The following is a 27,969-nucleotide window of genomic DNA, read 5'->3' as shown; positions in this document are numbered from 1 at the left end:
ATTCCTCTGCCAAGAAAATTAGCACTAAAAGGATAAACATAAAATACGATAAATCCCCCATCCGAAAAACTTCTCCTCCCGGTCCGTGCGCGATTCCAACCCCTTCCAAGTTCCCTAAAACCGTCAACAAGTACTCTTGCCCCCGCGGCCCCCCGTGGAGAGGTCATATGAACGGCGACGCCAAGAGCTTATCCGCTTCGAACGCAGCGAGCGGCGTTGGCGGCGGAGAAGAAGCGGAAGCGGCGGCGGATTAGAGCCCTCCTCAGGTCCTCTCCGACCCTTTTATTCTCCACCTTTTTTCGTCTATTTTTCTTGGTTTGATGGATTTGTTTTTCGCACAAAGTTCGTTCGGATCGTTTCGTTCTTCGGCAGGCGGGGGATGTTAGGGTTTCTTTTTTTCTTTTTCCTGGGTTTTCGTAGGTTCGCTTGGCTGAAGTTTTCTCGGGGTTGAATGATCTCTTGGAATTCTCGATTGATTTTTCTTCTTTTTCTTCTTTTTCTTGGATTATTTTGGCTGGTCGAGGGAAAAGAAGATGGGGTTTTACGTCGAGATGCATTGATTTTTTATCCTTTTTTCTTTTGTTTTCTTCTTCGGGTTGTTGGTGTTTTTTTTTTTCAATAAAATATATTTTGGGCTAATTTGAGGATGGTTTAGGTTTTTCAGGAATGTGGGAGGCGGAAAGGAATCATTGTGGAGATCCGATGGTAGGAGGGGAGTCCGTGCGCGGATCGCCTCCGGCCGTGGAAGGAGTTGGTGGGGTTCTTGAGGGCTCTCAGGAAGGTGGTGGTTGCGTATTGTTGGATAGGAGGCAAGAAGAGGAATGTGAGCCCTGGCCGGCCTCGGCGAACGATGATGATTCATTGGACGGCAATGGTGGTGTTGGCGGCCGGTCAATGGATGGGTTTCACGATTCTGGTTATAGGGGCCTGGGGAATGCTTTTCTTGTGAGTGGTGGGACGGAGGTGTTGGATGTAGAGGAGAGAGCTTGCTTTCCTTCCTGTGATGGTAATGTTTCTTCTTTGGATATCGAGGATGGTTCGAGGGTGTTGGTGGAAGAGGAGAAGGATGTGGAAGATGGTTGTATTGGTTTGGTGGGGGCTGAGGAAGAGACTGGGCACTTTGTTTTAAAAGTAGAACCTGTAGTGGAGACTCCAGGGACGGTTAATAAAGAAAAGTGCAGCATGGGTCATGAGGGTCTCGAGAATGGTCTCCAGATGAGCAGTGATTTGGAAGTCAGGGATGGCTATAGCGTTATGGTGAATGGTGATGGTAGCTTGGGAGTATCAGTTAAGGAGGTAAATAAGGCGGAAGAAGGTTGTGGGGGTTCTGTGGAGGCGAAGGAAGAGAGCAGGCATCTTGTCTTAGAACATGGACCCGCAAAGGAGACTTTCAAGATTGTTAATACGGAAGAGTTGAGCACTGATCATACCTTCCTTGAAAATGGTTACCTGCTGCAAAGTAATGCAGATACTACAGAACAGGTGGAGACAGCCTACTCTCCTCCTTGTGATGGCCATGGTTCTTCTGTCGAAGTTGGGAATTGCTCTGGAGTATTTGTTAAGGAGACTAAGGAGGTGGATGCAGAACACAGAACCCCAGTACAGTCTCCCAAGATGGTTAATGAAGAAGGGCATGATGACTTTCCAGGTCTGTCACCACTGAGAACACTAGAAGGAGACCGTTCACGAAATTCTTCTGGGATTGAGATTGGATTAGAAGGCGGGTACATTGCTGGATTGTTTGATGACATCAAAGACTGCAGTGGATGTGATAATGCCCTTCTTGTTTCATCTGAACTGGCAGCAGATTTCCCCTTGAGAAAAACAAGTGAGGGCACCACTAAACATATAGACAGGTTTTGCTGTCCTCCTTTTCCTAGGGGTTGCTTGGGTGCTTCAACAAACTGCAATGTTATGCTCTGCTCAAAAGATGGAACTGGAGAGGAGAATCAGCTATTAAGCTCACAAACTGTATATTGTCCAACTATGGAGTTTAAGGGAGCACAGAAGGAGCAGCAGGAATCTGGATCTTGCAGTCCTTCAGGTGGAATTAGTACTCCAGAGGGAGGCAGCTGCCAGAACTTAATGCAAGGTTCAGCTGATGAAGTGGGATCTTGCTCTGTTGTGGAAGGATCATTCTCTCAGCAATCATCTTATCCATTTACTGCTGCAGAGAATCACCCTTTTAATTCCTCGTTAGGGCAAAAATTCCTGGGGAACGATTCTGATGCTTGTAACACAACGTTGGCTTGCTGTGGCAAAAATGGAAAAGATTTTTATGGACAGTTGGGTGACGGAGGAACGGTCAATCCAAAACCTGTTCCTTTAATTGTCTTCAGGCGTACAAACCCTAAACGTGCTGCTTCCTCAAGGAAAAACCTGAGTGAAGAGAACTTGGATCCATTAAGTAGAACTAAAAATACTGCAAGGAAATGCAGGAAAGCAATGAACACAAAGACATCCGTTTCAAGCAGCATATTTAAGATCTCAAACAAAGTAACAAGGAAAAGAAGCTGCTCCCACAGACCGGTACGGCATTCTGTCTGGGGGGAAGCTGAAAACATTTTAAGGATATTCAAGCAAAATGGCGAACTTGCAATATCTGATTATGATCCAACTCAGATTCAGAACAAAAGGTCGAAGAAAGGGAGGCATGGTGCGGGCAGAAAACTGCGACAGACAACTCAAAAAGATGGGTGTTTGAGATTGTCAAAAACTAAAAGTGCTGTTTCAACTACTTCTGTGCATATAAAGGATCAGATGGATGTGCAGCCTATGTTTCCTGTTGTGGTTTATTCACAGGCTTCTGTACAAACCAATGATAATGTTTGCCTGCCAAATTTAAATTGCCATACTGATTCTGGCATTTCCAGTAAAGTTGAGGTTGAACACAAACTGGCAGAAGATAGGCATGTTGACGCAGTCAAGTTGCTTCAACAAGATGGACAGCAGGGAGACAAGGATGTGGAAAGTACTTTGACTCAAGATACATCTGTCGACAACTTGCTGGGTGAGTGCCCTGGGGTTTCATCTCGAGTAGGGTCTGAAGCCTTGGTGGAAACCATGAACAACAGACACTTGTTAGATCCAGGGTCATCACCAGACTCTGATATTTATAACCCTGTTATGGATGTTGGTGTCATTGCTAGTGAGAATGCCACTTCAACAATCCCAGATGCCGGACTGTTTACGGGTGCACTTGTTCCTGTGCCTGTGGTTCAAGATGACCTACATGCTGCTGCTTTGACTTCCTTCAAAACTAGTTTAAGTCCTGTATCTGCTTCATCTTTGGATATATGTCCAAAGAAAAATGCTAAGAAAGGAAAGAAGGGGAAGAAAGGAAAGAAAGGTCTTGAAGCTGGTGTTACAACATGCACCATATCAGAACATCCTTTTATTGAAGAAAAGTTGCATGTTGTAGAAAACCCGGAGAAGGCTGGTGAGCCTTTAAATATTAATAGTAGGCATAAAGGTAAAAAGCAAGGTGGATTGGATGAAGGAACTCCTGTATGTTCAAAGTCGATCAGAAAGGCTGCTAGAAAAGCTTCAAGAAATAAGACATCCGATATAGATTCTGCAGTGTTTGGAATGGTTGAACTTGAGAGCTGTGAAGAATCTACAAAAGAGGAAGTTGGTTCAGATATGTGGGCATTGCCTGGGTGTGATGTGGGAAATAGACAGTCAGAAGGTGGAACGTTGGGGGCCTCACTGCTGCCTGATAAAATGAAAGGGCGTAAACTTCCTAGAAGTGCCAGTTCCAGGGTGAGTAAGGGCACTTCAGGTAAACCTGATTCAGCAAGACACAGGAGAAAGGATGCTCATGGGCAGAAGACAAATAGAGTAAGGAAGACAGGCTATAAGAGCAGAAGCAAAGAGAAAAGTCAGACCCTCGATTCTTGCTTAGAAGCAAGTGGGAGCATGAGCTTTTCTTCAGGAGCAGCTAATAAGTTGGTGCTTACTGGATCAACTGAACTAATCCGTGAGTCATCCTTGGAAAAAATTCTTTTCCTTTTCTCTCAGTAAGATGATTATCATTCCTAATATATGATCATATGCATATCCTTCTTAAACTTTGCATCCTGAATATCATGGTAGAGGGTGGGTCTTGGCGCAACACGGTAAGGTTGCTCCATTGTGATCTGGGTGTCATGGGTTTGAAACGGAAACAGTCCCTCTGCACGCACGCAGGAGTAAGGCTGCGTACATCTGACCCTTCCCAGACTCTGCAGTGGCGGGAGCCTTGTTGTTGGGTCAATTTTTTCATCATGAACATTTTGGTAATTATGATTTAAATTTTCCATTGCATAGTTAAAACTAATGCTGGAAGAAAAGCTGTTTCCAAAAATGTATCAGACTCTGGTATGGCACCTGTAGTTGAGGAACCGGGATCAAACAAAGCTTCTGCATTGGAGGGGCAGTCTTTACCACCACGGGTTGCATGGGTGTGCTGTGATGATTGCCGCAAGTGGCGCTGCATATCGGCTGCACTTGCAGATATCATAGATGAAACAAATCGCAGATGGTAAATAGTTTATTGTGACAGTAATTTCGTACTATTTTCCTAACGCCTTTTTCGTCTCGCTCTTATTGGGTTACAGATCCTCGTTGATAAGAACTGTAATCCTAATGCATGTACATGCAAAAAATGAGATGCAAAAGGTTTCTAGGCATGTTGAATATGCATGGAATGGACCATCACCTTGAATATTTTTTTTTTTCTTTCCTTTCTCGATAGGAGCATAATAGTCCTTTATTTGTTAGCCTTTTGGCATGTGGCACACACACTCACATATATATGTATGTATGTATATGGTATCTTGTATTATTGCATCAAAGCTTGACTTTGTTTTGATTTGATCTTGTTGAATGGCGCATTTGATTATGATTATTGTTCTCCCACATGTTTTATGATTGAAAGCACTTGGCTTAGATTACTTTGAGCTTTACCTTTTCATTTGTTCACTTATTTCTACCACTTCTATTCTAAAGGACTTGTAGGGACAACACAGACAAGGCATTTGCCGACTGCTCAATACCACAAGAGAAGACAAATGCAGAGATTAATGCAGAGCTGGAGATTTCAGATGCTTCTTGTGATGAAGATTTTTCCTGCTTACAGCCTAGTTCTAAGGGAGTTGAAACTTCAAAGTTAACAGGTATAGGATTTTTTATCACATCCCGTATGCTTAGATCACACAAGTCTAAACTCTTCTTAAAGTCAAAAGAATATGCAGTTCTTTTTTTGTATTTAGATCTTTATTTCTTTTTCTTTGTGCTTCTCTTTGCTGTTGTTGCAGCCTCACAGAAATCCTCTTGGACACTTATCAAGTCCAACTTGTTTCTGCATCGTGATCGTAAAACTCAGACCATTGATGAGGTTTGGCTTGTCTCATTGTTTGTTTGATGTAGAACAATGACATTCCTTACATGCCTGTCTGTCTGTCTGCTACTGCTGCTTCATTTTTCTCTCTGTGGTTCTATAGAGAAAGCACAATTCTGTCTCATGAATGCTTTGCGATAAAAATGCTTCTTGGCATTTACATGATTGTGCTACCATTTTAGATTTTTGATTTGGCTATCTAAATGCAAACCTTGAAATTTTTGACTTGCACACCTAGTGCTTCTGTTATGATACCAATGCCTTATATCAACTCAAAGCTTATTTTAAACAGCGAGCCATGTGGATACAGTATGATGGTGCCACCTTGGTACTTCAAAGCAAGGATTAAGGTACCACAGTATTGGGTCAGTACAACTGGGGGGTGGGGTGCGGTTTCATTTTTTGGAGAAGTCATGCTTAAATGTTACTTAGCACTTCATCTAGATTGTAATTTAGGCTTATTGTTGTATTTTTTGTAATTGCTTAAAAAAGAATAATGCTCTTAAAGGTGAGATTTCTATGATATACTTGTTGAATATAATTATTCTGATATAAATACCTTGTTGTTAGAACTGTACTTTGGCACTGCAAGGGAACAAATAAAAACCATGAAAGTAGGTAGCATATGTTTTTATGATGCTTTGAGAAATAATGTAGTACTTTTGCTGATGGGTTGGGGATGATTCTTGCATATAGAAAATGTGATTGTAAACATAAAAATTGATTTTGCCATGTAAGTGATTGGACGGGACTTCCCTAAAAGTGGGAATAACTCGAGATTGGTGAAAGTAAGTTGAGCAGAGAAGCTGGGGGAGGGGGAAGAGAGTGAGAGAGGGGACTATGAAGATTAGATTTGCCTAGATTTGATCTATGTCTGGATCCAGATACATTGAATAACAAAGAAATAAGAAGATGATCAAGGAAACGATGAAGAGAAAGTAATGAAGATGAGGATTAATCCTAGCATCGTGGTGATGATTACGAGGTGTTTGGGAGAAGGGGGTCAGGGAAGATGAAAATTTGGTGTGTGTGTGGGGGGGGGGGGGGGAGTGAGAACTTCAGAAAATTTCACATATTGTTCTTTCCAAATCCCTGGCAATCAAAATTGTTTGAGGACCTTAAATTTGGTGGGTGTTACACATTTGTTGATTTTTAAGGCAAAAAGCTAAATTTGTTGTATTTGTCTATGTTAAAATAAATTGGTCAGTCTATCAGTCTTCGCAACTTCATATGTGGACATGTGATGATTGATGGATTATTAATTTCCCTATTGCCACTTGGTATCACTAAATGTCTTGAACAAATATTTGGTATTGCAATTGTTTTTTGTTAGGTATATTTTAGATATTGACTTTTGATATACATTTTTGCACATTCAACTTGAATGAGAACTTGGACATGAATGTTGGAATCATTTACATGTGGTAACTGGCAAGGTTCTCATAAGAGACCATGGTTTGCACTCCGCTAGGGCATTGCATAGTGCATATGTAACACACAGGCATATATGCAAACTTGTGTGCACATGGCATTTAAAAAAAACAGAAACAATTAACATTCATCAAAATAGATAAAAATAAGTGAAAATGACAAATAGATAAGGAAAAAGGAAAATTAAATGTGGACATTAACTTATATGGGAGACTACTTTAGTTAGTTAACAATAACAGTACCCCTTTACGAACCATGCTCAAATTTCCAGTATGCTAATGCAACAAATAAATTCACCAATTATCAGATGAAGAATAACCAAAATGCAAGCCAAAAAATACATGGCTCAGAACCATGATTAAACTACCTAACTAAGAAATAAAACTAATATCAATTAAATTACTAATTTTGAAAAGTAAGTAAAAGTCAATCTTCTTTAGGAAGTGACTTGTTAGATAATGATCCATCACTACTGCAGTCCATATGCAACCAGGCTGCAATACATGTTGCCTGGGCCTATGCAGGCAGCTGGTAGCTCATTATGCAGCCTGGCTGCATATGGAGACTGCATTGGCTCAATCTGCCACATCTGCTTATGTTAATTGTTATTCCTAATATCATGTGAAGGTGAAGCAAATTAATTGATCAAATTCATTATTTGCTCCATCCAGTAACTTCATGTTGCTGGCTATTTGGTTCATTCCCTCATACTGTTTTTACTCAATTATTTTTTTTCTTTCTTCTGTTAATTTTTCTTGATAGGTTTGGGCTCTTTGACATTTATTTTTATTTTTTCTGAAACAGATCATGGTTTGTCAGTGCAAACCTCCTTCAGATGGCAGTTTGGGTTGTGGAGATGCATGTTTGAACCGGTTGCTTAACATAGAGTGTGTCAAGGGAACCTGCCCATGTGGGGATTTTTGTTCGAATCAGCAGGTTCTAAGCTATTCTTATATTTTCAGTCATTTTACTTTCTTATGCTCTATCCTCTTATACAAAAAAAGGATTCTGTAAACAGTTCCAGCAACACAAATATGCCAAATTCAACTGGTTTCGTTGTGGAAAGAAAGGCTATGGCTTACAGCTGCTTGAAGATGTATCTCAAGGGCAGTTTCTTATTGAATATGTTGGGGAGGTAGACTTGTAATTTCTTTTCATTTTTAACTTGATACTCCCTTAGTTTTCTAGTGCCAGTGAATCTGGAAATTATATACCTGCACTTTATATGAGTTAATGGAAAGCCATTTTACATAATTTTTGGGTTATTTCTTCCATTGTCATTGATATCACAACTAAAAGCAAGACGCTTGCAAATCTGTAAATTATTTAACCTTTTTTTCTTGATTTGATAATGAAAAGCTAATAATTTATTATTAGGATATTGTACTTTGCCATTTTTCAGGTGCTTGATTTAGGTTCATATGAAGCTCGACAAAGAAACTATGCTTCCAGAGGTCAGAAGCATTTCTACTTCATGACGTTGAATGGCGGTGAGGTTTGGCCTCTGATCCTATCTTTGCTTTACATTACTCTATTTTCTACTTATTGTTATACATTTCTTATGGAATCTTATGTTTTGACTTGTTTCTGCATAGGAGTAACTTCATCATCTTTAAAAGAAAAGGAGTTGCACATACTATGTTATACGAAGTAGATTTACTTTCCCATACTTGCACATGACAAGAAATTGGGTTTCATTTCATTACTGGCTGTCAACCTAATGTCATCCCTCCACCTTTTTCTATATTTTGTTGATCCATTTCTGTCAACTTAACATTTTGAGATTAAGCAATCAGTTATCAATATTGGAGTCAGATTTTTGTTCTTATGTGGTCAGTTTACATCGCTGGAGTCAGATTTGTATTCTTACTTTTGTTAGAATGCTTGAAGCACATCACCGTGCATTCATTAATAGGGTGAGGCCTGTAGATGTTACTTCCAGTGAAATTTGGGAGTTAATTAAGTTTGCTGCCTTCAGCTTTAATTACCTAAAGAAAAGGATATACTATAGTTTGCTTGAGGCAAGTAATTTTTTGATGAGCTCCATCAAAAGTCATGGGCTGTAGTGACCTTAGCTCTAGTTTGATGTCTTAGCAAAATCAGGTGCATAATTGGTTGTTCTTTAAAAATTGTAAGTTCTTATAGAGGTGACATCAAGGTTTCAGGTCAAATTAGCTAGAACTAAATAGGCTAATATTTGGTACACTGTGTAGCATATTCCAAGTAAGTGGTTGATAATCAAGGATTGAAGTACCGTTGTTTGGGGGCATACCAGTCACCTCTCGGAACAGTTCCCGGCATCTACTATGGTTTATTAATGTGTCTCTGTATGTGGTATGCTATGATCTTGGTATGTCCTCGACATTTCTCGGTACAGGGAATATTGTACCTTGGTACAATTAGTATTGGTTTTTAGCCTTTCAAATTTTTTGTGCCATTGTGTCAAAATCAATAATTCATTTTCTTGCGGTTTCATATTAATCAATGAAGACCTAAGGATGTCAAATCTGTTAGCCAATCAAAGAAGTGTTTGCATTAAACAATCCTTTCTCAGAATTTTTAACTATAACCATGTAGTGTTTTTGCTATTTAATCCTTAAAAGATATCACCTTATTGTCCCACCATCATCTTGTCAAAGACTGTTTTCTTTACACACACTGAAAAGAAGAAAATATAGACATTTCCAGATCTCCAACAATACTAGATATTTTGACACTATTTTGGTCTCTTCTAAACACTGAAGTATGATAACTGGCATGTCTTAACAATTTAAAATACTAGTTATGTACATGGGTTACTTCCAATCTGGAAAAATATGAGAGAAAGCTTTGGCCAGCTACGCCGTCTACCAGTCAGAAATTTGATAGTGTTCATATTCCCACGTTGAATACTATTTATGTATCTCTAATTTGTGGTTGAGTTACTTCTATGCTGATATTTGTCTTTATTTTGATCTGGAAATGTGTTGGTTCATGCATTTTGTGGCTGCATGTATTAACCTATGAAAAACCACTGCAGCTGGAATTACAGAAATACTGAAACTGACATCTGATATGAACTAATCAAGTTTCCATAATTGAGACTTATCATAATACATGATGCAATATTTTGACATTCCTCATCATTATATTGCTTGTTTGAAACTTTTTTTTAATCGTTGCAGAAAATTGAGTGCTACTTTGTTTGCAAATTATGCTTGTCTTTTAGAAATCAAGCTTATCTTTGCATGTGCCACCATCTATTTTCTTTCAGATGACTAACTTTACTCTCACTTAATTCAGGTAATAGATGCGTGTGCTAAAGGAAACTTGGGCCGCTTCATCAATCATAGCTGTAATCCTAATTGCCGCACTGAAAAGGTGATTATTTTGTTTACCTTGCATCACTTAATTTGCACAAGCAGGTGATGCTTTTTTTTTGAATTAGTTGATTGTGGTTTGAATAAGTTCTGTCCATCAATATCTGCATTTTGTATGGTTTTTATGTGTAGTAAACTGAATGTTCCAATTTGGGCATTTTAAAATTTGCTGCTTCTTTTTCTTGTTTGATAACTTTGTCCACAGAGTAGCATAGGTGCTTTTATTGTTTCAGAAAATGTGTTGGAAATGCTATGAGGACCAATTTGCAAGTTTTCTTTCCATCTTTTCGTTGTTGGAACTGATAATGAAATTGTTCACAATTGTCTTATCTTGCATATGCTCTAACTTCTACTCTGAAAACGTAACTTTCACTCAAATTTCTCAGTCACTGCATCCCAAATAAAGGGAGGAATGTTCTGAGGTACCAAGCCTGAGGCCCAAGTACCTGAGAGGGAAAGGACAAGGAAAAAAATGATTTCAAAGCTAGTTCCTTTGCCTAACTCCTATCAACGTCATTAATTTAACTTTGAGACCAAAAGTGCTCCAAAATATTGAACTACAAGACTGTTGGTCTTCATATATTTATCATATCCTTGCATAAGATGAAATTGACATCTACATAGTATTAATATGATTGCTGATTAAAGTGCTTGAAAGAAACATATATCAAGGTGTCATGTGTCAATGGCATGCTGTCTTCGCAATGGCATTACACATTCCATGCAAGCACTGGCATGGCTGCCAAGCATTAGGACTGCCTGTACCATTTTGGCATGCACTTCACATAGCAGTACATTTCGTGCTAGTTCCTTGATGGCATGTGCCAGTGGCATGGCACTAGTTGCATGCCAGGGATTGAATGACACAGCATGGTAGACTCTGCAGTGATACCAGGCTTAAGTGCCTTGGACCTTGGTACCTCAATCTGGGAATGTAAGGCCTTTAATAACCACCTTATCAGAAAATAGCCAATCAACGGAGTCCTCAATATAATCTAATCAAATGTCCTTCCAATATCATAAAAAAGTACCACATGTGGGAACCTCGTATTGCAAGCTTCAAGGGCTTTTGGAATAAATTTTTAAGGCAAAACACCGGTAAGCAAGTAGAAGGTCAGTATCAATTGCTTAAGTTAGTTTGAAACCTTCATTAATAAAAAATTATCAATCAAGCATTGAAGAATAATTATCTAATATTTAACTTTCTCCAATCTTTACTCTTTGAATGATACCCACATTTGTTCTTAAATGAATTTAGTTTAATTTTTTTTGGTTAAAAGTACCACAAGAAGGGAAATTTTGCAAGCAAACACCTTATTTTCAATTTTAAGAGAACTCTGAAAGCCACTTCATAGATGTTATAGATAAGCTTTTTTTGGGTCAAAGCTCTTTGATTTTCTTTGCTTCTTCCTTCTTTTGAATGCTATTGATTTAAGTTCTCCACCTCCCACTTTCAAGAAATTCTTGAAACAAATGGGTTGAGTTCTTATTCTATAAGATGTAAAATTTCTTTAGAAGACAAATTGAAGCCATCAAGTATTAGGTTTTTCTATCTATCAACAAACTATGTTTTCTTAATTCTCTTTTATTTTTTAAAAAAAGTTCAAGCCATTGAAGGGATATTCTGAACATGATTTTGAAATTGTTGATTATTAACAACCACATACTTGGAATGTAATATGCCTAATTGTGAATTTTTATGTTTGCAACTATTTTTTTTATTACTAGATGCTAAACTTCTATTGTCATGTCCACAAATCATCATGTAGCTAATTATAACTGGTGCTAGTTTTTATATTTTGGTGCTTAGCTTGACTAATAGCTTTACTTTTATTGTTAATCCACAATGTCTTTTAAACTTTTTCTTTTAATTTTGTGGAAGCAGTGGATGGTAAATGGAGAAGTTTGTATTGGACTATTTGCGATCAGGGACATTAAGAAGGTAATGATCCAAAATACCCTGTGTCATTCGTTATTCTTTTGATTGAAATTAAGTTGACAATTATTATGGTTATTTAGCATTTCTAGTTTCATTGTTAATCATGCTCCCTCTTGTCTGCTCAAAATTTATAGTTAGTCAACATGCATAATGGGATTTAGCTTTAAGCAATATGTAAGAAGTGGGCTATAATTATTGCATATGATGGACAATCATTGAGCACTCCATCAAGACATGTAGTGAAGGCTGGATTTTGGAAGAGCAACTTGTTGAAGAAATAATTTGGAAAAGGAGGATTTTGCATGAAGATTCTGATATAAGAATAGATGATGAATTCTGACAAGAATAAGCAGCTAGAGTATGTAATCTATAGTATTGAGGATATTGCTTTAGAAGAAATCATAGTTTCAAATACCAGATCGTACCAATCTGTACCAGATATACCAAACCATACCAATTGGGATCCTATACCCAATATGCGCCCTTACCGAGTGTCGGTAGCAAAAAGTGTACCATACCAACATTGAACTAGTGGGAGCGGGCACTGAAACTGATACTTAAGAGTTAAAACCTTGGAAGAAACCAGTAGATATTTGAGGAAGGAAGTTGTTTTCTTGTTGCCTATGAAGACACAGCTTCTAGCTCTAAATCAATTTTATGTCTAGTGGATATTTTTTAACCTTCTAAAAAGCCTAGCCAAAAACATGATGAAACTACTGGTGAATATGATTCCTCAATGTATTCTTCTACTTATATTTTAGCCATTAACATATGCCTTCCTCCTTAATTCATTTTCACTAAAGTTTTTTTTTTCTTCCTTTCAATCTTGGAGTTAAGATTTTGTCATATAGGAGATATTGTCCGTGGGAGATTTATATGGTGGATTTTTGGTAGACTTGTTTATCAACAGTGCAATTCATCTGATTTGACAGAGCGGAAGATACATTATTTTAGCTCCCAAAAGAAAATAGTTCATAGGATTTAGATCAAGTATATGACTAAGAATATGTCAAGGAAAAGCAAATGCAAAGGCTGAATATGAGGAAATTTAGGTGTATGGAAATAATGGATCCTGGTAGGATCTTTTATTACCTGTATCAATTCTTTCAGCTGTGCAAGAATCTTGCATGAAATAAGATTAGGCTTATGATGTCAGGGAATTTAGATTTGCTTAATTGACCAGCAGGAATCATATTTTTTAAATACATCTAGGTGCATGTAACAAAGTTTTAGTCAACTACTGAATTTTGCAGGAGTCTTGCATTAGTGGAACCATGATGGGAGATATGATGAAAAGATTCACATATGATGTTCTTGTGAAAGAGATGAGAGATTATTAAGCAGGTTGTGAAGGAGTTTTAGGGGATGAACTTCACTCCTGAAGCACTTTGTGTTAGAAACTTCAATGGTCGTTCTCTCATCCAGTTCGCTTGCAGCTTTATAAGATCTAAAAGTTCTACAGGGGGCATGCTATGTGGTCAGAGTATGATACCTAATTTCAGCAAGTTGTTCAAATAAGGTCCTCATAGGCAAAAGAAGGGTTGTTATAAGGAAAAATTGCTTTTAATTGGCTTAAATTTGGTGTTCCAAAGATTCAACAGATTTGAAAACATTTGTAATTCGGTATAATGAATGGCGAAGCACCGTCTCCATATGGTGTAGTTGATTTCAGGATTCAACATAAGATGTGTTCATTGGTCACAATCCATTAGACCTACCGAATGGATTGACAATCATTGATGAACTGGTGCTTCTAGGGTTGATCCTTGAGAGGAAATATAAGTTATAAGAGTTTTGCGGAGGTATGAAGTTCGATGGCGGATGATGGGTCGAATGTAGGCCAGGTCTAAAGCACGAATCCTCTAGTCAATCTGATGCTGGTTGAAGTTTGGATGAAGTGTATATAATGTTTGAAGTGATGGAGGTGACTGATGTGGGGGTTATAAGCAATGAAGTTGTGGCAATATGTTATCACCCTTACGATTCAGATAGGAACAATTGACAATGCAATTTTTTGGTGATTTGCATCTAGTTTTATCATGGCTTACCATAAGGATAACATGGGGCATGACAACACTTAAGAGGGCGTTGTGTTGAAAGGAGACGTTCGCATGCCAAATGATAATGGTGGAAGAAAGATCTAAAATTGAAGAAAAGGGCATAAAGAAGGCTACTAAAGATAGCTACATGGTTATATAATATTTGATAATCCCTATCGAGATTCATGGAAATGGTCAAAATCAAATATGAGTCAGTTTGCTGGTAAACTAGTAAAAGTATTGTATAAGAGAAAAATGGAAAACAAAGAAGAGCCATGGGTACAAACCCTGAAAGTGATTTTGTTGAAGATTTTGGACTTGAAAGGGGGCAAAACTAGTGTGATCCCAAAAATTTGAGAATAGTTTTGGTTAGACTCTAACAGAAAAGAAGTGGCAAACATTTTTTGCTACTCCAAATAGAGACATCAAACGTATGAAGCCATAGCCCCTTCCTAATGGATAAGGGTGAAATAACCTAAAAGAAGTGTCTGGAATTTCTTAAGTTGTGATAGATCTTGATTTTTTTCAAAATAGACGGTTGAAATTGGGCATCTAAAAGATTAGACTGTTGGGTCAACTAAAGCAACATTTACATAATCACCGATGTTGATTCTATATTACTCTAGAAGGAAACAGGGCCTATGGTTCAATTGAGCTCATTGTATGCTGCACCGGCCCGTACTGGACCGGTCCGGCAGTGGAAAACGGTTTCGGCCTCTTTGGGGCAGGAATCGAGCGGTACAGAGGCATACCATAACCGGTTCGCACTAGTATGCCTACTGATATCGGTTTGTACATGTGTGAACTAGACCAATTCGCACCGGTACACGAGCCCCCACGCGCTAGGCAGCAGACCAGTTCGGCATCGATACAAACCGGTCCGGTAGGCCACTGGTACGCCTACCGGTATTGGTTCGGTGGACCTTGGTTGAGCTCCAGTATGATATTTTGTCGAATGATCAGCAATGAGTTGCCAAATCTCTGTACTCCGAGAGGTCCAGGATTATTCAATGGGCCAAGATCGCCAATAAATGTTCAGACGGCAGTTTTGGGCTTTAAAGTTTTGAAGAGAGATTAATGATGGTGGTCCCATGCTTTGCTACCAGAAAATATGGGAATCAAGTGTTGGTGTGAATATGAGAATGCAAACACTATGTTTAGATATATTATTCTTCACCTTTCAAACTCGAGTTCCAACATAATGCATTTGGCATATGGTGTTTATGTATAAATTTCACAGCTATATCTCGTATCCCACATGATATGATTTGTAAGCCTCTTTGATTAAGTTTTCATTCGTTTCAACTGAGCTCCAAAAGTTGGAGTTAGACTCAAATACAGTGTTAAATGATATTGCTATATCTCTTAAATATCGTAATTAAATATGTTGAGTTGTTAAAAATTTTCATTGTCTGTGATGTTTTCAATCCATATTTCATATCGTAGATGCATTTTGAAGTTAGTCATGAGTCATCATCCCACTGAAACTTTGATGTTATAAGTAAATAGTGACTTATTCCTTTCTTTGTTGCTAAGTTTAGTATATGTTAAGAAGTATGTAGATATAATATATATCTCACATCATTGAATTGCGTTTGTATCTTCAATCGCTTAATTATATTTTTGCTCATGTTGTACACTTATCCTGCTGTTGGATTCTGATGAGTAGAGTATTTTCCTATCAATTATCTTTGAATAAAATTACCATAAGTTTTCAAAAGTTCATTATTTGGTGATTTCTTACTTCTCGTTTTTCCTATGTTTTATATTCCCATTGTTCATAGATGCTGCTTATTTGTTATATAAATGACATCTGTTTAACGTCCAGGATGAAGAGGTAACATTTGATTACAACTACGTGCGGGTATTTGGTGCTGCTGCAAAGAAATGTGTATGTGGTGCTCCTGAATGCCGAGGCTATATTGGCGGCGATCCATTGAATACTGAGGTTATCGTTCAAGATGATTCAGATGATGATTATCCTGAACCCGTGATGATCCAAGAAGATGGTGAAAGAGAGCTAGATGTGGATGAGACTGTTTTTGATGCTATGGATGCTATGACTTTGAAACATGAAGATGTTTCTATAGAAAATAAAGATTTGCTAATTCAATGTGCTCGCACAATCCCAGACTCAGATGATTATCAACAAACCAGTGAAACTATATGCAGGCCCTTATCTGATGTTAACTCACTGGATGCTTCTTCTCAAACTCTGAATCCTATTCAAACTGAAAAATCGATGTCTAGACCCTTATGTGATACTCACTCACTGGAAAACTCTATACAGAGTTTGGATGATAGACAAACTGAAGAGACCATGTCCAGACCTGTATCTGATGTTCAACCAACACAGATTTCTTTACAAACTTCTTTTACTATGAAAGAATTGGTGTCTGATTCCAGCCTGAATCGCAAGACTTCACTGTCCGATGTTGTCGACGATAAGCAAAACGCATTAAAAACTTTTCCTGCAAGATCATCTCGTTCAAGCAGTACAATAAAAAAGAGCAGGTCAAATGTAAAAAGTTCGGTGCCCCCCAAGGCCAAAAAATTGCCAACAAGTGCAAGTAGTGGGCATTTTGAGGGAGGTAATAACATACTCTAATGTGGTGGCTGGTTTATTGCATAAGCTACAATCATTATGTTAATATACTTTCACCCGTAATGCAGTTGAAGAAAAACTTAATGAGTTACTGGATGAGGATGGAGGCATCAGCAAGAGGAAAGTAAGTATAACCTATTCATGATATAATTCACTTTGTTCTTAAATGATTTTGAATGTTCCAACATATATTATTAGCAGCATTATTGTTGCAAATTAAACTTGCAATTCTGATTTTGACACAAGAGGGAACCTATAATGACTATTTTCTTCATTGTTATAGGCGTGTAATTATGACATACAAAACATGCCCATGTGCATCTGATACACATACTACTCTGTTGAATGTTTTTTCTTGTTAGATGAACGACCAAGTTTTATTTACTATTTAAAGATCCACACATACATTAGTCCTGCTTTTGTGTATGTGAGCTAGGAAATAAAATCTTTGCCATGCTTATCCATTGTTACTAAATACTAGAGTTCCCTAAGCATGTTATCGAATTTCTGCAGTTTTCTGTAGTTTGTTAGGCCATATATTTTTTTAATCAAAAATGATTGTGTCATTCTATATATGGCAATCTCCTTTTTGCCTACAGAATGTTAAGGGAGACCTGATAGGTAGAAACTCTCATGATGTTGCATAAGTGTCAACATCATGCCTTTGCCCATCATTGTGGGGTTGGCTTTATGGCATCTACTTCACCATTAGTTCCTATTTGGTTCCCTCTGTAATTCAAATTTCATCGTAAATGCTTTATAGAGGTCTTCACTGGTCCCTCTTCTGATACTAGAATAGTTCTGCCTTTTTTCTGAATATATCCTTTCTAGCCAACCCCAAATAGTTGGGAAAATTTTGGATTATTATGTTTTTGGTACTCTTTTATTTTGATTTTCAATTTTTTAATTCTTTGTTATATTTCATTCCTTTTTAGTTGCCTTGCATGGTTCAATGAAATTTTATAAAATCTTTCATCTTTGAGCAGGATGCCACCAAAGGCTATTTGAAGCTTCTCTTTGTCACTGCAGCAGGAGGGGATAGTGTCGGCGGCTGTGCATCTCAAAGGTTGTATTAGACATCCTTGTGTGATTACTGCAGCATTTTTTATTGATTTTTGAAAAGTTTATTTCCTAATGTTATCTCTTCTTTTTTATTTCAGTATACGAGATCTTTCGTTGATACTTGATGCTCTTTTAAAAACAAAATCACGGACAGTTTTGGTGGATATCATTAACAAAAATGGTACCTCAAGTTATCGTATTATATCATTTACAAATTTTTGATTCTGTTGAAAAGCGAGTTGTTGTGGTTGTGCATCAACAATCTTGACTCTTTTTGGGTTATGTAGGATTGCAGATGCTGCACAATATAATGAAGCAAAACCGCAGTAAATTCAACAGAATTCCTATCATCCGAAAGCTTCTCAAGGTTAGCAAGTTTATATATATACTATTTAATCATATTGTAATTTTGCAATGTTAACTATTTCTGATATTTATTTGAGTGCTAGGATATATGGTCTCTTCTCCTAAATGAAGCTGGCTACTAGTGTTTTGGATTATAACATTAATAATGAAATTAGACATTATTGGTTTTTGTAATATAATGATGCATCCTAGCAGGAAGTTGGACACATTAGAAGTGGCTATTGTGGCTTTCCAAGCGGTTGGTTAGAACTGGGGTTTGTGGTTATGTCATGAGAACATTATGGTCTTTTTTCCCGGCATACTCTGGGATTTTGTACAATTACTTAAATAGCCTCATGACAATTTATTTTGTTTCCTGCATCTCTTCTTTTTCTTTCATATTGGTTGAAGAAAGATAGCAGTTGCCTTTTACTAATGCCCTGTTTGGTATTTGAATTTATGTTGGTGGTTTCTTTTTTAATAAATTTACTTTGGGAACATGAATAGTGTATTTTGAGGTTTGAAATCTTGACGTTACCATACTGTCTTGACCCGGTACCTTGTGCCATAAATTAATGACCAATATCAATATGATGGGTTTGTCATTCGGTTCGATGAATTGTGAGTAGATATAGGAACATAACATGTCTTGTACCGCACCAATACATGAATATTACATGGGTGTACTACGAGTTCTAATGCCATATTCATCCAGTCTTTTGATTCAGTAGATAGCTATGCTGGCATATTGATTTGATCAGTCATAGGTGGGCTTGCTTCAGTTTTCAGAACTTCTAATATGTAATATCATTCATTGATATAAACTTAGGTCTAAAAGATTTCATTAATTTGTTTGATGCTAATATTTTCTTTCAGGTGTTAGAATTTCTAGCACTAAAAGAGATCCTTACCCCAGAACACATGAATCGAGGTCCTCCATGTAGTGGAATGGAAAGGTAAGAATTAATTTAGTTCATTTATCCTTCCTTCTCTCTTAGTATCATTCTTTGCTTGGGTGTGTGTGTGTGTATAGATTGATAGATATAGGTATAATACAGCTAATATATGGGCACCCATGCAATAGCCCTAATAAGGTCATTCCTAACCTGATGACCAAGGGCCAAGCACTAACAGTCCAAGCCTTTGGATGTGATCTACTATCTTTAGACTGCTTACTGTCAAAAAATCATATGATTTGGAGATTCCTAGCTTATTAATCCTATAAAAAAATGAATTAGTTTAAATCACACAAAACAGTGCATGATTTTTTGACTATTGGATGCATAGACTAGGGATCCCCAAATCACATGATTTTTTGATAGCAAGCAATTTAGAGATAGTAGGACACATCCAATGGACTCAGATTATTGGTCCAGGCCCCAGTCGTCCAGTCAGAATTGACCTTGTGAGGGTTGTTTTCTGGTGTCCACATATTTCCTATATGTATATGCATGTGTGTATGTATGTATATATACATAGATATGTAATATATGCATATATATTACAATATATATGTATGTATATATATTACATATATATATGTCTGTATATATATTACATATATATATGTCTGTATATATTACATATATATATGTCTGTATATATATTACATATATATATGTCTGTATATATATTACATATATATATATGTCTGTATATATATTACATATATATATATATGTCTGTATATATATTACATATATATATGTATGTATATATATTACATATATATATGTATGTATATATATTACATATCTATGTATGCATGCTTGCATGTATGTATGTGTGGATAAAATTTGAAAGCTTGTGTCATTTGAACTTGTTAGATATGTTATTTTTGTCATGAAAAGGTAAAAATTTTATTGTGGATTAGATGCTTGTGTCTCTCTTTTTTTGACCCATTTTTTGTTAATATTTCTATGCTCCAAAATAAAAATAAATAAATAAAAGAAAACCCAAGAGTAAGGGATTATATCTCGGTAATAGGCCCCATCTTGGTTTGCTCCTGGGACAGTAAGGAACTGTGATGGGACAAACCAAAACAGTCATTAGCAACAAGAGTTACAAAATAAAAAAAAAGATTTGAAAAAATGTGTCCTTGTTCATCCAGACATCCCAGTGCATCCTAGGTGTCAGGAGGTAACCAGATAGTGGTGGCATCCTTGTTCAAGAGAGAACCAGTGTTCTACACCTGTCCTGGGTACCATTTTCTTGGAATGGTACTGGCAAGACAAGCCAGTACCTTGAGGAGATGAATCCTTGCCAAAGAGGTTTTTTCTTGGGGTGGAAGGGAGGACCTAAGTGATGGTTGTGAGGAAGGATTTGGAAAGAGATCTTTTGACCTTTCACTTGTTGACTGTGGAACTGCTGCTGTCCCTGCTCTTACTGAAGCTGCTGCTTCTGCTTTGTGGATGGCTGGTTAGATTCTTTTCAAAAGTGGTGGATGATGGAATTTGGCACAGGTGCCATTGTCATCACCTTTTCGGTATTTGTGAGATGGCCAGTCACTAGGAAAAAGCATGTACATAGATGTGATTCAATTTCCCCAAGATAATTAGTCCATATTATGCTGAAAGTCCCTTGTGTGTGGAATATGTGTAGATGCTGTGTTCCATCTGATTAGTATGGAGCGGCAGCTTCACCGAAGGAACAGAGAGTGGCAATTTGAATGCCAATGTTTAAGCTTGTACTCCCTGTGTTTGCCTATCCCACCATCTTGCTATGATTGGCTCTTTGGTTAAGTGTTCTAACAGACTTTTTGTGGTAATCATGGGCTTAAAAGTAATTGGGGTTAAGGTCTTCCACCCTCATGTTTTAGTTGTATCAACATGTCCGCTAGGTTTATTAGGGTGAGATATGGGTTACAAAGATGAATGACTTGGATTGATCATAGACAGGCATATGGAAACTATAATTAGATTGATATTGTTGGCTTATGTGGGATGACCATATTGATGAGGACACATGGTTCAAAATTCTGTCAGATACTGTATCATATCGTATTATGTATCTTGTGTCACAGTCCCCTCGAGGTCCTTGTCTCAGCCTACATCGACCTGTATGGAAACAACATCTATCTACAGTACGTAGTTTTTTATATGAGTAGTGCTCTAGGATTTTACATCTAAGCGCAGTTGCTAGAATTCATTTCGTTTGAAATAGTTTCGGATGACCACATTTTACCCTTACAAAAAGTGCAATCCTTATGTTACATATAGGGATTAATACGACTCGATTCTAAGCAAAATAAACTGAGTCAAGAATCAAATTTGTTTTGAAATGTTTATATAAAAAATATTTTGATATTCAATTTCATTTTACATTTCATAACAAAAGTCACACAAATTTTTTAATGACTTGCAAACCTATGTATTTATGTCCATGGATATATTATTAAATTTGGACAAATCCAGAGCAGGAGATGGATTCTTGCCAACCCTTCTCCAAAGAAAGAGAGAAAAACAACTGAAACAGTGATGCTGACTGGTACCTAAACATATCATAAGGCGGTAACATTTTATTTTATTATTAATCTCAATAAGTAAATCCATGAGTTGCACATGTACAAAAAATTTGATAATTAAAACTAATGTATGATTGATTTTATTACTTAAAAATTAATAGGACAACTATAGGTTTGGTCTGAATCAAAGTTTTTGGGGGTGATATTGATTTTTTACAAGTGAGCGTACATGATCATTACTTTTTAATAAGAATTCATGATAGCAGATCCTTGAGATTTCCATGAATCAAACTATCATTCAAGTCAATATTGACTTTTGGACGGGATATAAATTTGATTAACCTAGTGAGAATCTCAAACCTGCTTTAAATTGGATTATATAAAAAATTCAACTTGGTTAGTTCTGATTAAGGCAAGAGTTTGGTCAACTTCAGCTTAATATGAATGAGTGCAATAGAACTCTCTAGTGTATGCAACACTTGACATCCTGCTTCATTCTGACACATGCATTCTGTTGTGTTTATATATATTGTCCCTGAATCATGAAAAGCTGATTGTGCTACAGCCTGTGCTAGTTCTAGTCAGAACCTAATGGTGTAACGTCTACCGGTTTAAGACTAGGCTGCTTAATGATTCAAACAGCTTCCTTCCTTCATTAAGAGGGGGGTTTTGAATACATTGGGTGAAGATTTGAACACAATTATATTTGGCAATATTCATCTTTAATTTTTGTTTTTCATTTAATGTTAATGATAATGGAGATCACGGACAAATGTCTTTACAGTAGTAAAAAATAAATAAATTAGAACTCGTCATAAATTTATCTTTCTCTAAATTGGTTGCTTAACTGATATTAATGTTCCTTGACACCGGAGCGTCCATGGACTAGGCCCATGAAGAAGCCCACAAGAGAGATCCATCCTTATTTGACTTAACATTAATGTACTTTAGTGGGTAGTTGGTTCTATGGATATTTGTGAAAGTGGCCCTTGGAAACGTGGAAGATGAGGTCGATAGTAGGACTTTTGGCTACTTGTGAATGCCATGGAAATTTGGGATGATTCCTTGGTAATTATTATTATAACTATTTTAGGTGTTGTCCATCATTAATGTTTGAAGGGGACATATCCTATATATATGGAACCAATCTATGCAATGAAAAGTAGTTATTTTTGGTTGAATATAAGTTTATCTTGAGAAAGAGTTCTTGTTTCCTGTTTTTTCCTTTCAGGGTCGATTTTTTATGGGAGTGACTGTTTACCCCACATTGTGCTTGTTTTACCTCCTCATCTCTTTCGTTCCATTCTGGTGCCCTTCCTACTGTTTTAGTTCTCTTTGATCCTTTGAAGTTTTTTCCCCAACTGCTATTTCTAGACAATTTCTTGTTTGAATGCCTCAACTGTAGATTGTCTTGTATGACCCCTTGAACTTGTCCTAGATTAGGCTCTTTTCTTCATTAACTGCCTACTGATGTCAAACTTCTACCATCGTTATATATCTTGAGCCTTCTTGTGTATGTGTGAGTTTCTCTCTTTGAAAAAGATTTTTCCCGAGTTCTCTTCCAAGATCATTTATTGCTTGCATGCCAAAGCCTTGGATATATTGTCTCCTTTTCTTTTGTAAATTATTTATCACGGGGAACCATGCAAGGTTTGAGACCACCACTTCAGCTCTGTGATTGATAGAGTGCCCATTTTTTTAACCTTAAATATTATTTTATCTTGAATTTGTACTTTCCAAGCAGTCCAACTTATTTCCACTCTTGTAATAATAAATCGCTCTTGCTATAATTCCTAGCATACTTGCTATTTATGTAGCTTATTTAATTCAATGATATATATGATATGTGGATCAAAAAATTGTTTCTTTTCTTGTAGATACAACTCATTTAATTTGTGTGTTATTATTATTTCCTTTTTACCTTTGTTAATCCTATTATAGAACTTACTGTGTTATCACATCATTTTATGAATTATTCCATGTGATTTCTCAATGCAGCTTTAGGGACTCAATATTGAGTTTGACCAAGCATAATGATATGCAGGTAATAAATGATGTCACTATCTTAATTACTTTCCTGAAGTATATTTGTCTACCATTTCTAATCGTGCATTTGTTTAACTATCACATGTTAAAATTCATATTGGTGCATGTGATCTTTAATGATCTTTTAAAGTTGCCTAATAAGTTGTCCCTGTATTTCTTTGACTATAATTTCTGCTTGAATTGAAATGATGCTTTTCCTTGTTTTAATTGAAGAAATAAAATTTTTAAGGACTTATTAAGCTCCAATATCAAAAATATTTTGTGAGTAAGTTTTTATATAAGATATTTATGTTGTCAACCCAAAGTTAAATAGAAATTTCATTATAAACAACTACTTTGTTTGGTCCTGGTGAAGCATGTTGGCCTGTATTTTTGATAAAAATACATGCAATTGTTAGTAACATCTGACTGCAATTGTAGCCATCATGGTTCCATACAGCTAATTTATCCAGAACACTGTTGTTTTGATGACGAATCTCCATACTGGGAACTGTTGAGGGCTTTTGGTGTAACTTGTCCAGAGGGAAAAAAAACTAACTTAAGCTGACTGCCTAATGTATAAAAGACTGCTAACAACTTCCTTGATCTTGAACCATTCTCAACATGATGGTTTCTGAAATAGTAGGAGCTGTTTTATTTTATTGGATTATCTCACTGTAATTGAAACTTAGCAATTTATGTAGTTAAGAGTTTTTATTTAAAATTAACCAACCAGTTAATGCCCAATTATCACCAAGCTGTAAGGCATGAGACCTTACATCAGCCAATTACTGGCTTTAAGAAAATTATATGTGATCTATATCCAATGCCCTTTTTTTGGATATTCACCAATTTAAAATAAAATTCAGTTATTAATACAACCCAGTATTCATAATGTATTGTTTATTAATGTGGAATTTGAAGGGAGATTTTTATTAAACTAAGCTTGTTCTTGGCCGAGGTTTTCCGAACATAGCCAATGCTGTAATGTTGTTAATTGTGCTGGTGTTGGCAGGTTTAGTTATGAGTCAATTCATTCTAATAATTCTACAAGATTATTTAAATAGTAAAAAATGCAGAAAATGAAGAAGTATCAGAAAATTTTGGATTAGTTTAATTATCCTGTGATAGTGATAAACTAATGGTACTTCATTTAGATGTAAATGAGTTGAAAAATGCATTGATGCATGATCAATATCATATGATTGAGAAGAGTAACTGTGAAACACTATAGGCAGTGCCACAGACATTTTAATTCATTTCATGATTTTTCCTTTATTTTTACAAAAAAGAAATTGATTTATATATATTTCAAAAAATACTTCAGCATTTATAGATTTGAGCTAAAGAACTTCTGACACTATTTAGGGCTCACGTTTGACAGACCTTGATTTTGTATTGGCAATTCTTTTTTTTTTAAGTTTTTGTTAGAAATATAGAAATGTTTCAAAAATTTTATAGTAGTATATAGAAGTTGTTTTTAGGACTCCTCATTTAAGCTGAACAGAACCTACATGTTCAACCTTCACCTGATGACATTGCAAAATCTAGTGTGTACAGCTTCCTATCACAGTTATTGCTTGAGTAGCATTCATTTTGCTTTCTTTTCTTGCAACTGAACAATTTGTGTTTTTAGCTTTCAATATTTTTTCCGGTTATTGTTTGTGCCACTTTTAGCATTGTCTTGATGCACTTCTGACTGTTGTCATGTCGATCGTCTGTGTATATATTATTATAGATTGAAGATGTATCAGTAGTTGCCTTAATTATGATAAACAGGTTCATCAAATTGCTCGTAACTTTCGAGATAAATGGATTCCTCGTACTATCAGAAGAGTTGAGCCATCAGACAGGGATGATGGCCAACTAGATTCACAACATTCCTACTGCAGTTGGTTTGAGTCATCAGTGTATAGACGTCGGCATGATCATGTGGCAAGACATACTGATGCCATAGTCTGTGTTAGTGAAGCTGTACAAAAGCCGACATCTTCATTCTTGGTTGATATCCCTGGAGGAACTTCTTCACGTCCTGGCCAACTGGTATCCAGTTCTGCACCCGTGATTCATAACAATACAGCAAGTGGGACAAGAACACGCAAACGTAAAAGCAGGTGGGATCAGCCATCGGATATCATAGTCCTAGATCCGAAAACCTTGTGGTCAACTGAAGATCATACTGTCGAGGCAGGTTTGAAGTTTATAAAAGCTACTAATTCACAATCAGAACTTGGTTCTCAACTTGAGGAATTAAAGAAGGATTTTGGGACCCAGAGAGAGGAGAACAGCTCATTTGATGAAGTCGCAAGTGTGAAGAGTCCAATGCCGCAGAACCTTGATGATGAAGCACCGCCTGGATTTGGGTCTCCTCAGAAGGATCGCTATCCTCAGGTTTCTTTTGAAACTTCGGTAACTACAGGGGAAGTAGTAATGGGGTGTATACAGGAGAGATTCCTTTCTCACCTAAGTGTGTCATATGGCATTCCTTTGACCCTGATGCAGCAGCTGGGATCCACTGAAGCTGGAGGCAACCAGAGTCATCCAAACTGGTCGATTGCACCCGGCATGCCTTTCCATCCTTTTCCACCTCTTCCCCCATACCCATGGGGAACACCAAATCCTACAAGTCCAACAGAGACATCTAACCACAATATGACTCAGGCTGCAAAAGAAACACATCTAACCAAACGACGAGTTGAAGAGACTCAGACAACAGATCTGACTGTTCAAAGCACATCAGGGGAAGGGCCAGCAGATATAGTTGAATCAAGGCCCAGGAGCTCGTTCATTAATGGAAGAGCAAGATGGCCTTCCAATAGCTCTGGAAGGAGGTTTTTCCGACCCCAGAAATGGAACAACCAGAGGTTTCAGAGATGTTGGCCTCCTTGGCCCCGGGAAGGCAGCGGTCGTGGTTGCAGTTGGAGTGAAAAAAATGGGGATTCTGGTGTAGGTGTAGGATATCCAAGGGATGGTAGTGATTTATGTTCCTTGGAGAGTGTAAGCAACAATGTTATTAGCTCTAATTGTCATCAGCCACCACAAAATAATTGATTGTGGTCATTTGATTGATTGAAAAAGGAGCAGGGGCAGCAATAGGCGCTTCTCGATGTATTTATAATTCTTTTACATGCTAATATCTATCAGATGCAATTTCTATTTTTTTAACTCACTAAGGGCAGTTGATTCAGTTTGTAGGTTTTATGGGTACCATATCTGTTGAATGAAGTCTTATTTCATTTGTTCCTTTTGTGAGCTGTCTTGATGAATTCAGCTATAGGGATGACTGTCCCTGGTTTAAGTTATTTAATATGTACAGCAAGCAGATTCACCATTTCAACCCTCTTAATCTATCTGAGCCTTTCAAAATTCAGGTTCTGGTCTGGTGTTGAGCTAAAAACGGTTTCTTCGGTTTTTTGTCTTCTGGTAAGTCATATGTGGTCTCAGAGCATCATCTTGTGGTAGCATTCTAAATGTAATAGTTTCTTCTTTGCTCCTTTCGTCTGGGTATGTTCTCGATTCTTTTATTTGGTTGCTCTTTCTATCATTAAAGTTGTAGATCCATGCTGAACTTAGTGGCATTAATTCTGAGTTGCCAGGAATTCTTTAAAACCACATAAGCTTCTCAGGCTTATATATATCGTGTAACATATTCCATTTGCTAATAATGCTTGATTACTTCACTAACTGCCTGCTAAATACATTCAGAATATCTGAGTGGTGCTTGCACTAAGTTTGCTGGTTAACACAATCAAAGACATTAATCCAAGATTGCGAAAAATGATTTATTCTTTATCTACACCTCCTTGGTGCATTAATCATGTGTATAATACATCCTTTGAGTAAAGAGGCAAGTCCAACAAATGTTCAGGAATCAACTGAAAGTTGCCTTGATCAACTGAAACCCTGTTTGTGTCTTTAAAGATTGGGAATATTCTGATTCTCTCTCTCTCGCTCTCTCTTTTGTCATGTGTAAATGAGAACCCTATGTAAAATGACCCAGTTCAAATCATTGTTGCAATAAAAGTCATCAATCATATACTTATAGCTATAGTCCATCCTTCATTGAGGTCCACTCTGCTTCTGTGTATGCAGTTAATTCCTAAAGTGGGCTGTGATCTCCTATCTCACAATAATTGTCTAAATTATGGTTCATTGTTGGAAGTAATCTCATAATGATTTCACTTAGATTCCTCCTGTGGAGAGGGTATTTGTAGTCGCTGAATGTCTTGCAGGATTTTCTTCCAGAAAAAAAAAGGCTAGGATGCTACACAAAGTTCTGATGAGAGGAGAGCACCATTTGACAATTGTGAAACCACTAATT

The 27,969-nt window shown here is 36.9% G+C and overlaps 1 protein-coding gene across 2 annotated transcripts; it reads left to right on the top strand.

The window, feature by feature from the left end:
- EFS (histone-lysine N-methyltransferase) lies at positions 1-26,813 on the top strand. Of its 2 annotated transcripts, none has more exons than XM_008783397.5 (18): positions 1-266; positions 665-3,979; positions 4,309-4,522; positions 4,990-5,156; positions 5,298-5,377; positions 7,616-7,747; positions 7,830-7,946; positions 8,214-8,306; positions 10,094-10,171; positions 12,056-12,112; positions 15,977-16,739; positions 16,822-16,877; positions 17,740-17,819; positions 17,914-17,996; positions 18,103-18,182; positions 19,037-19,116; positions 23,622-23,667; positions 25,428-26,813. In XM_008783397.5, exons 2-18 carry the CDS (start codon positions 667-669, stop codon positions 26,697-26,699), a joined length of 6,711 nt encoding a protein of 2,236 aa, XP_008781619.4. In that variant the 5' UTR covers positions 1-266; positions 665-666; the 3' UTR covers positions 26,700-26,813. The 2 variants fall into 2 exon arrangements, with proteins under 2 accessions (XP_008781619.4, XP_088576548.2); XM_088720422.2 differs by having other exon boundaries at positions 656-3,979.
- The last annotated feature ends 1,156 nt before the right edge of the window (positions 26,814-27,969 follow it).

The sequence above is a fragment of the Phoenix dactylifera genome, chromosome 4 (genome assembly GCF_051530095.1).
Source record: "Phoenix dactylifera cultivar Ajwa chromosome 4, Ajwa_hap1_PhDact_Kaust_v1.1, whole genome shotgun sequence".
Taxonomy (NCBI): Eukaryota; Viridiplantae; Streptophyta; class Magnoliopsida; order Arecales; family Arecaceae; genus Phoenix; species Phoenix dactylifera.
The sequence above is the reverse complement of the archived record's forward strand: the minus strand, read 5'-3'. Positions and strand labels throughout refer to the sequence as shown.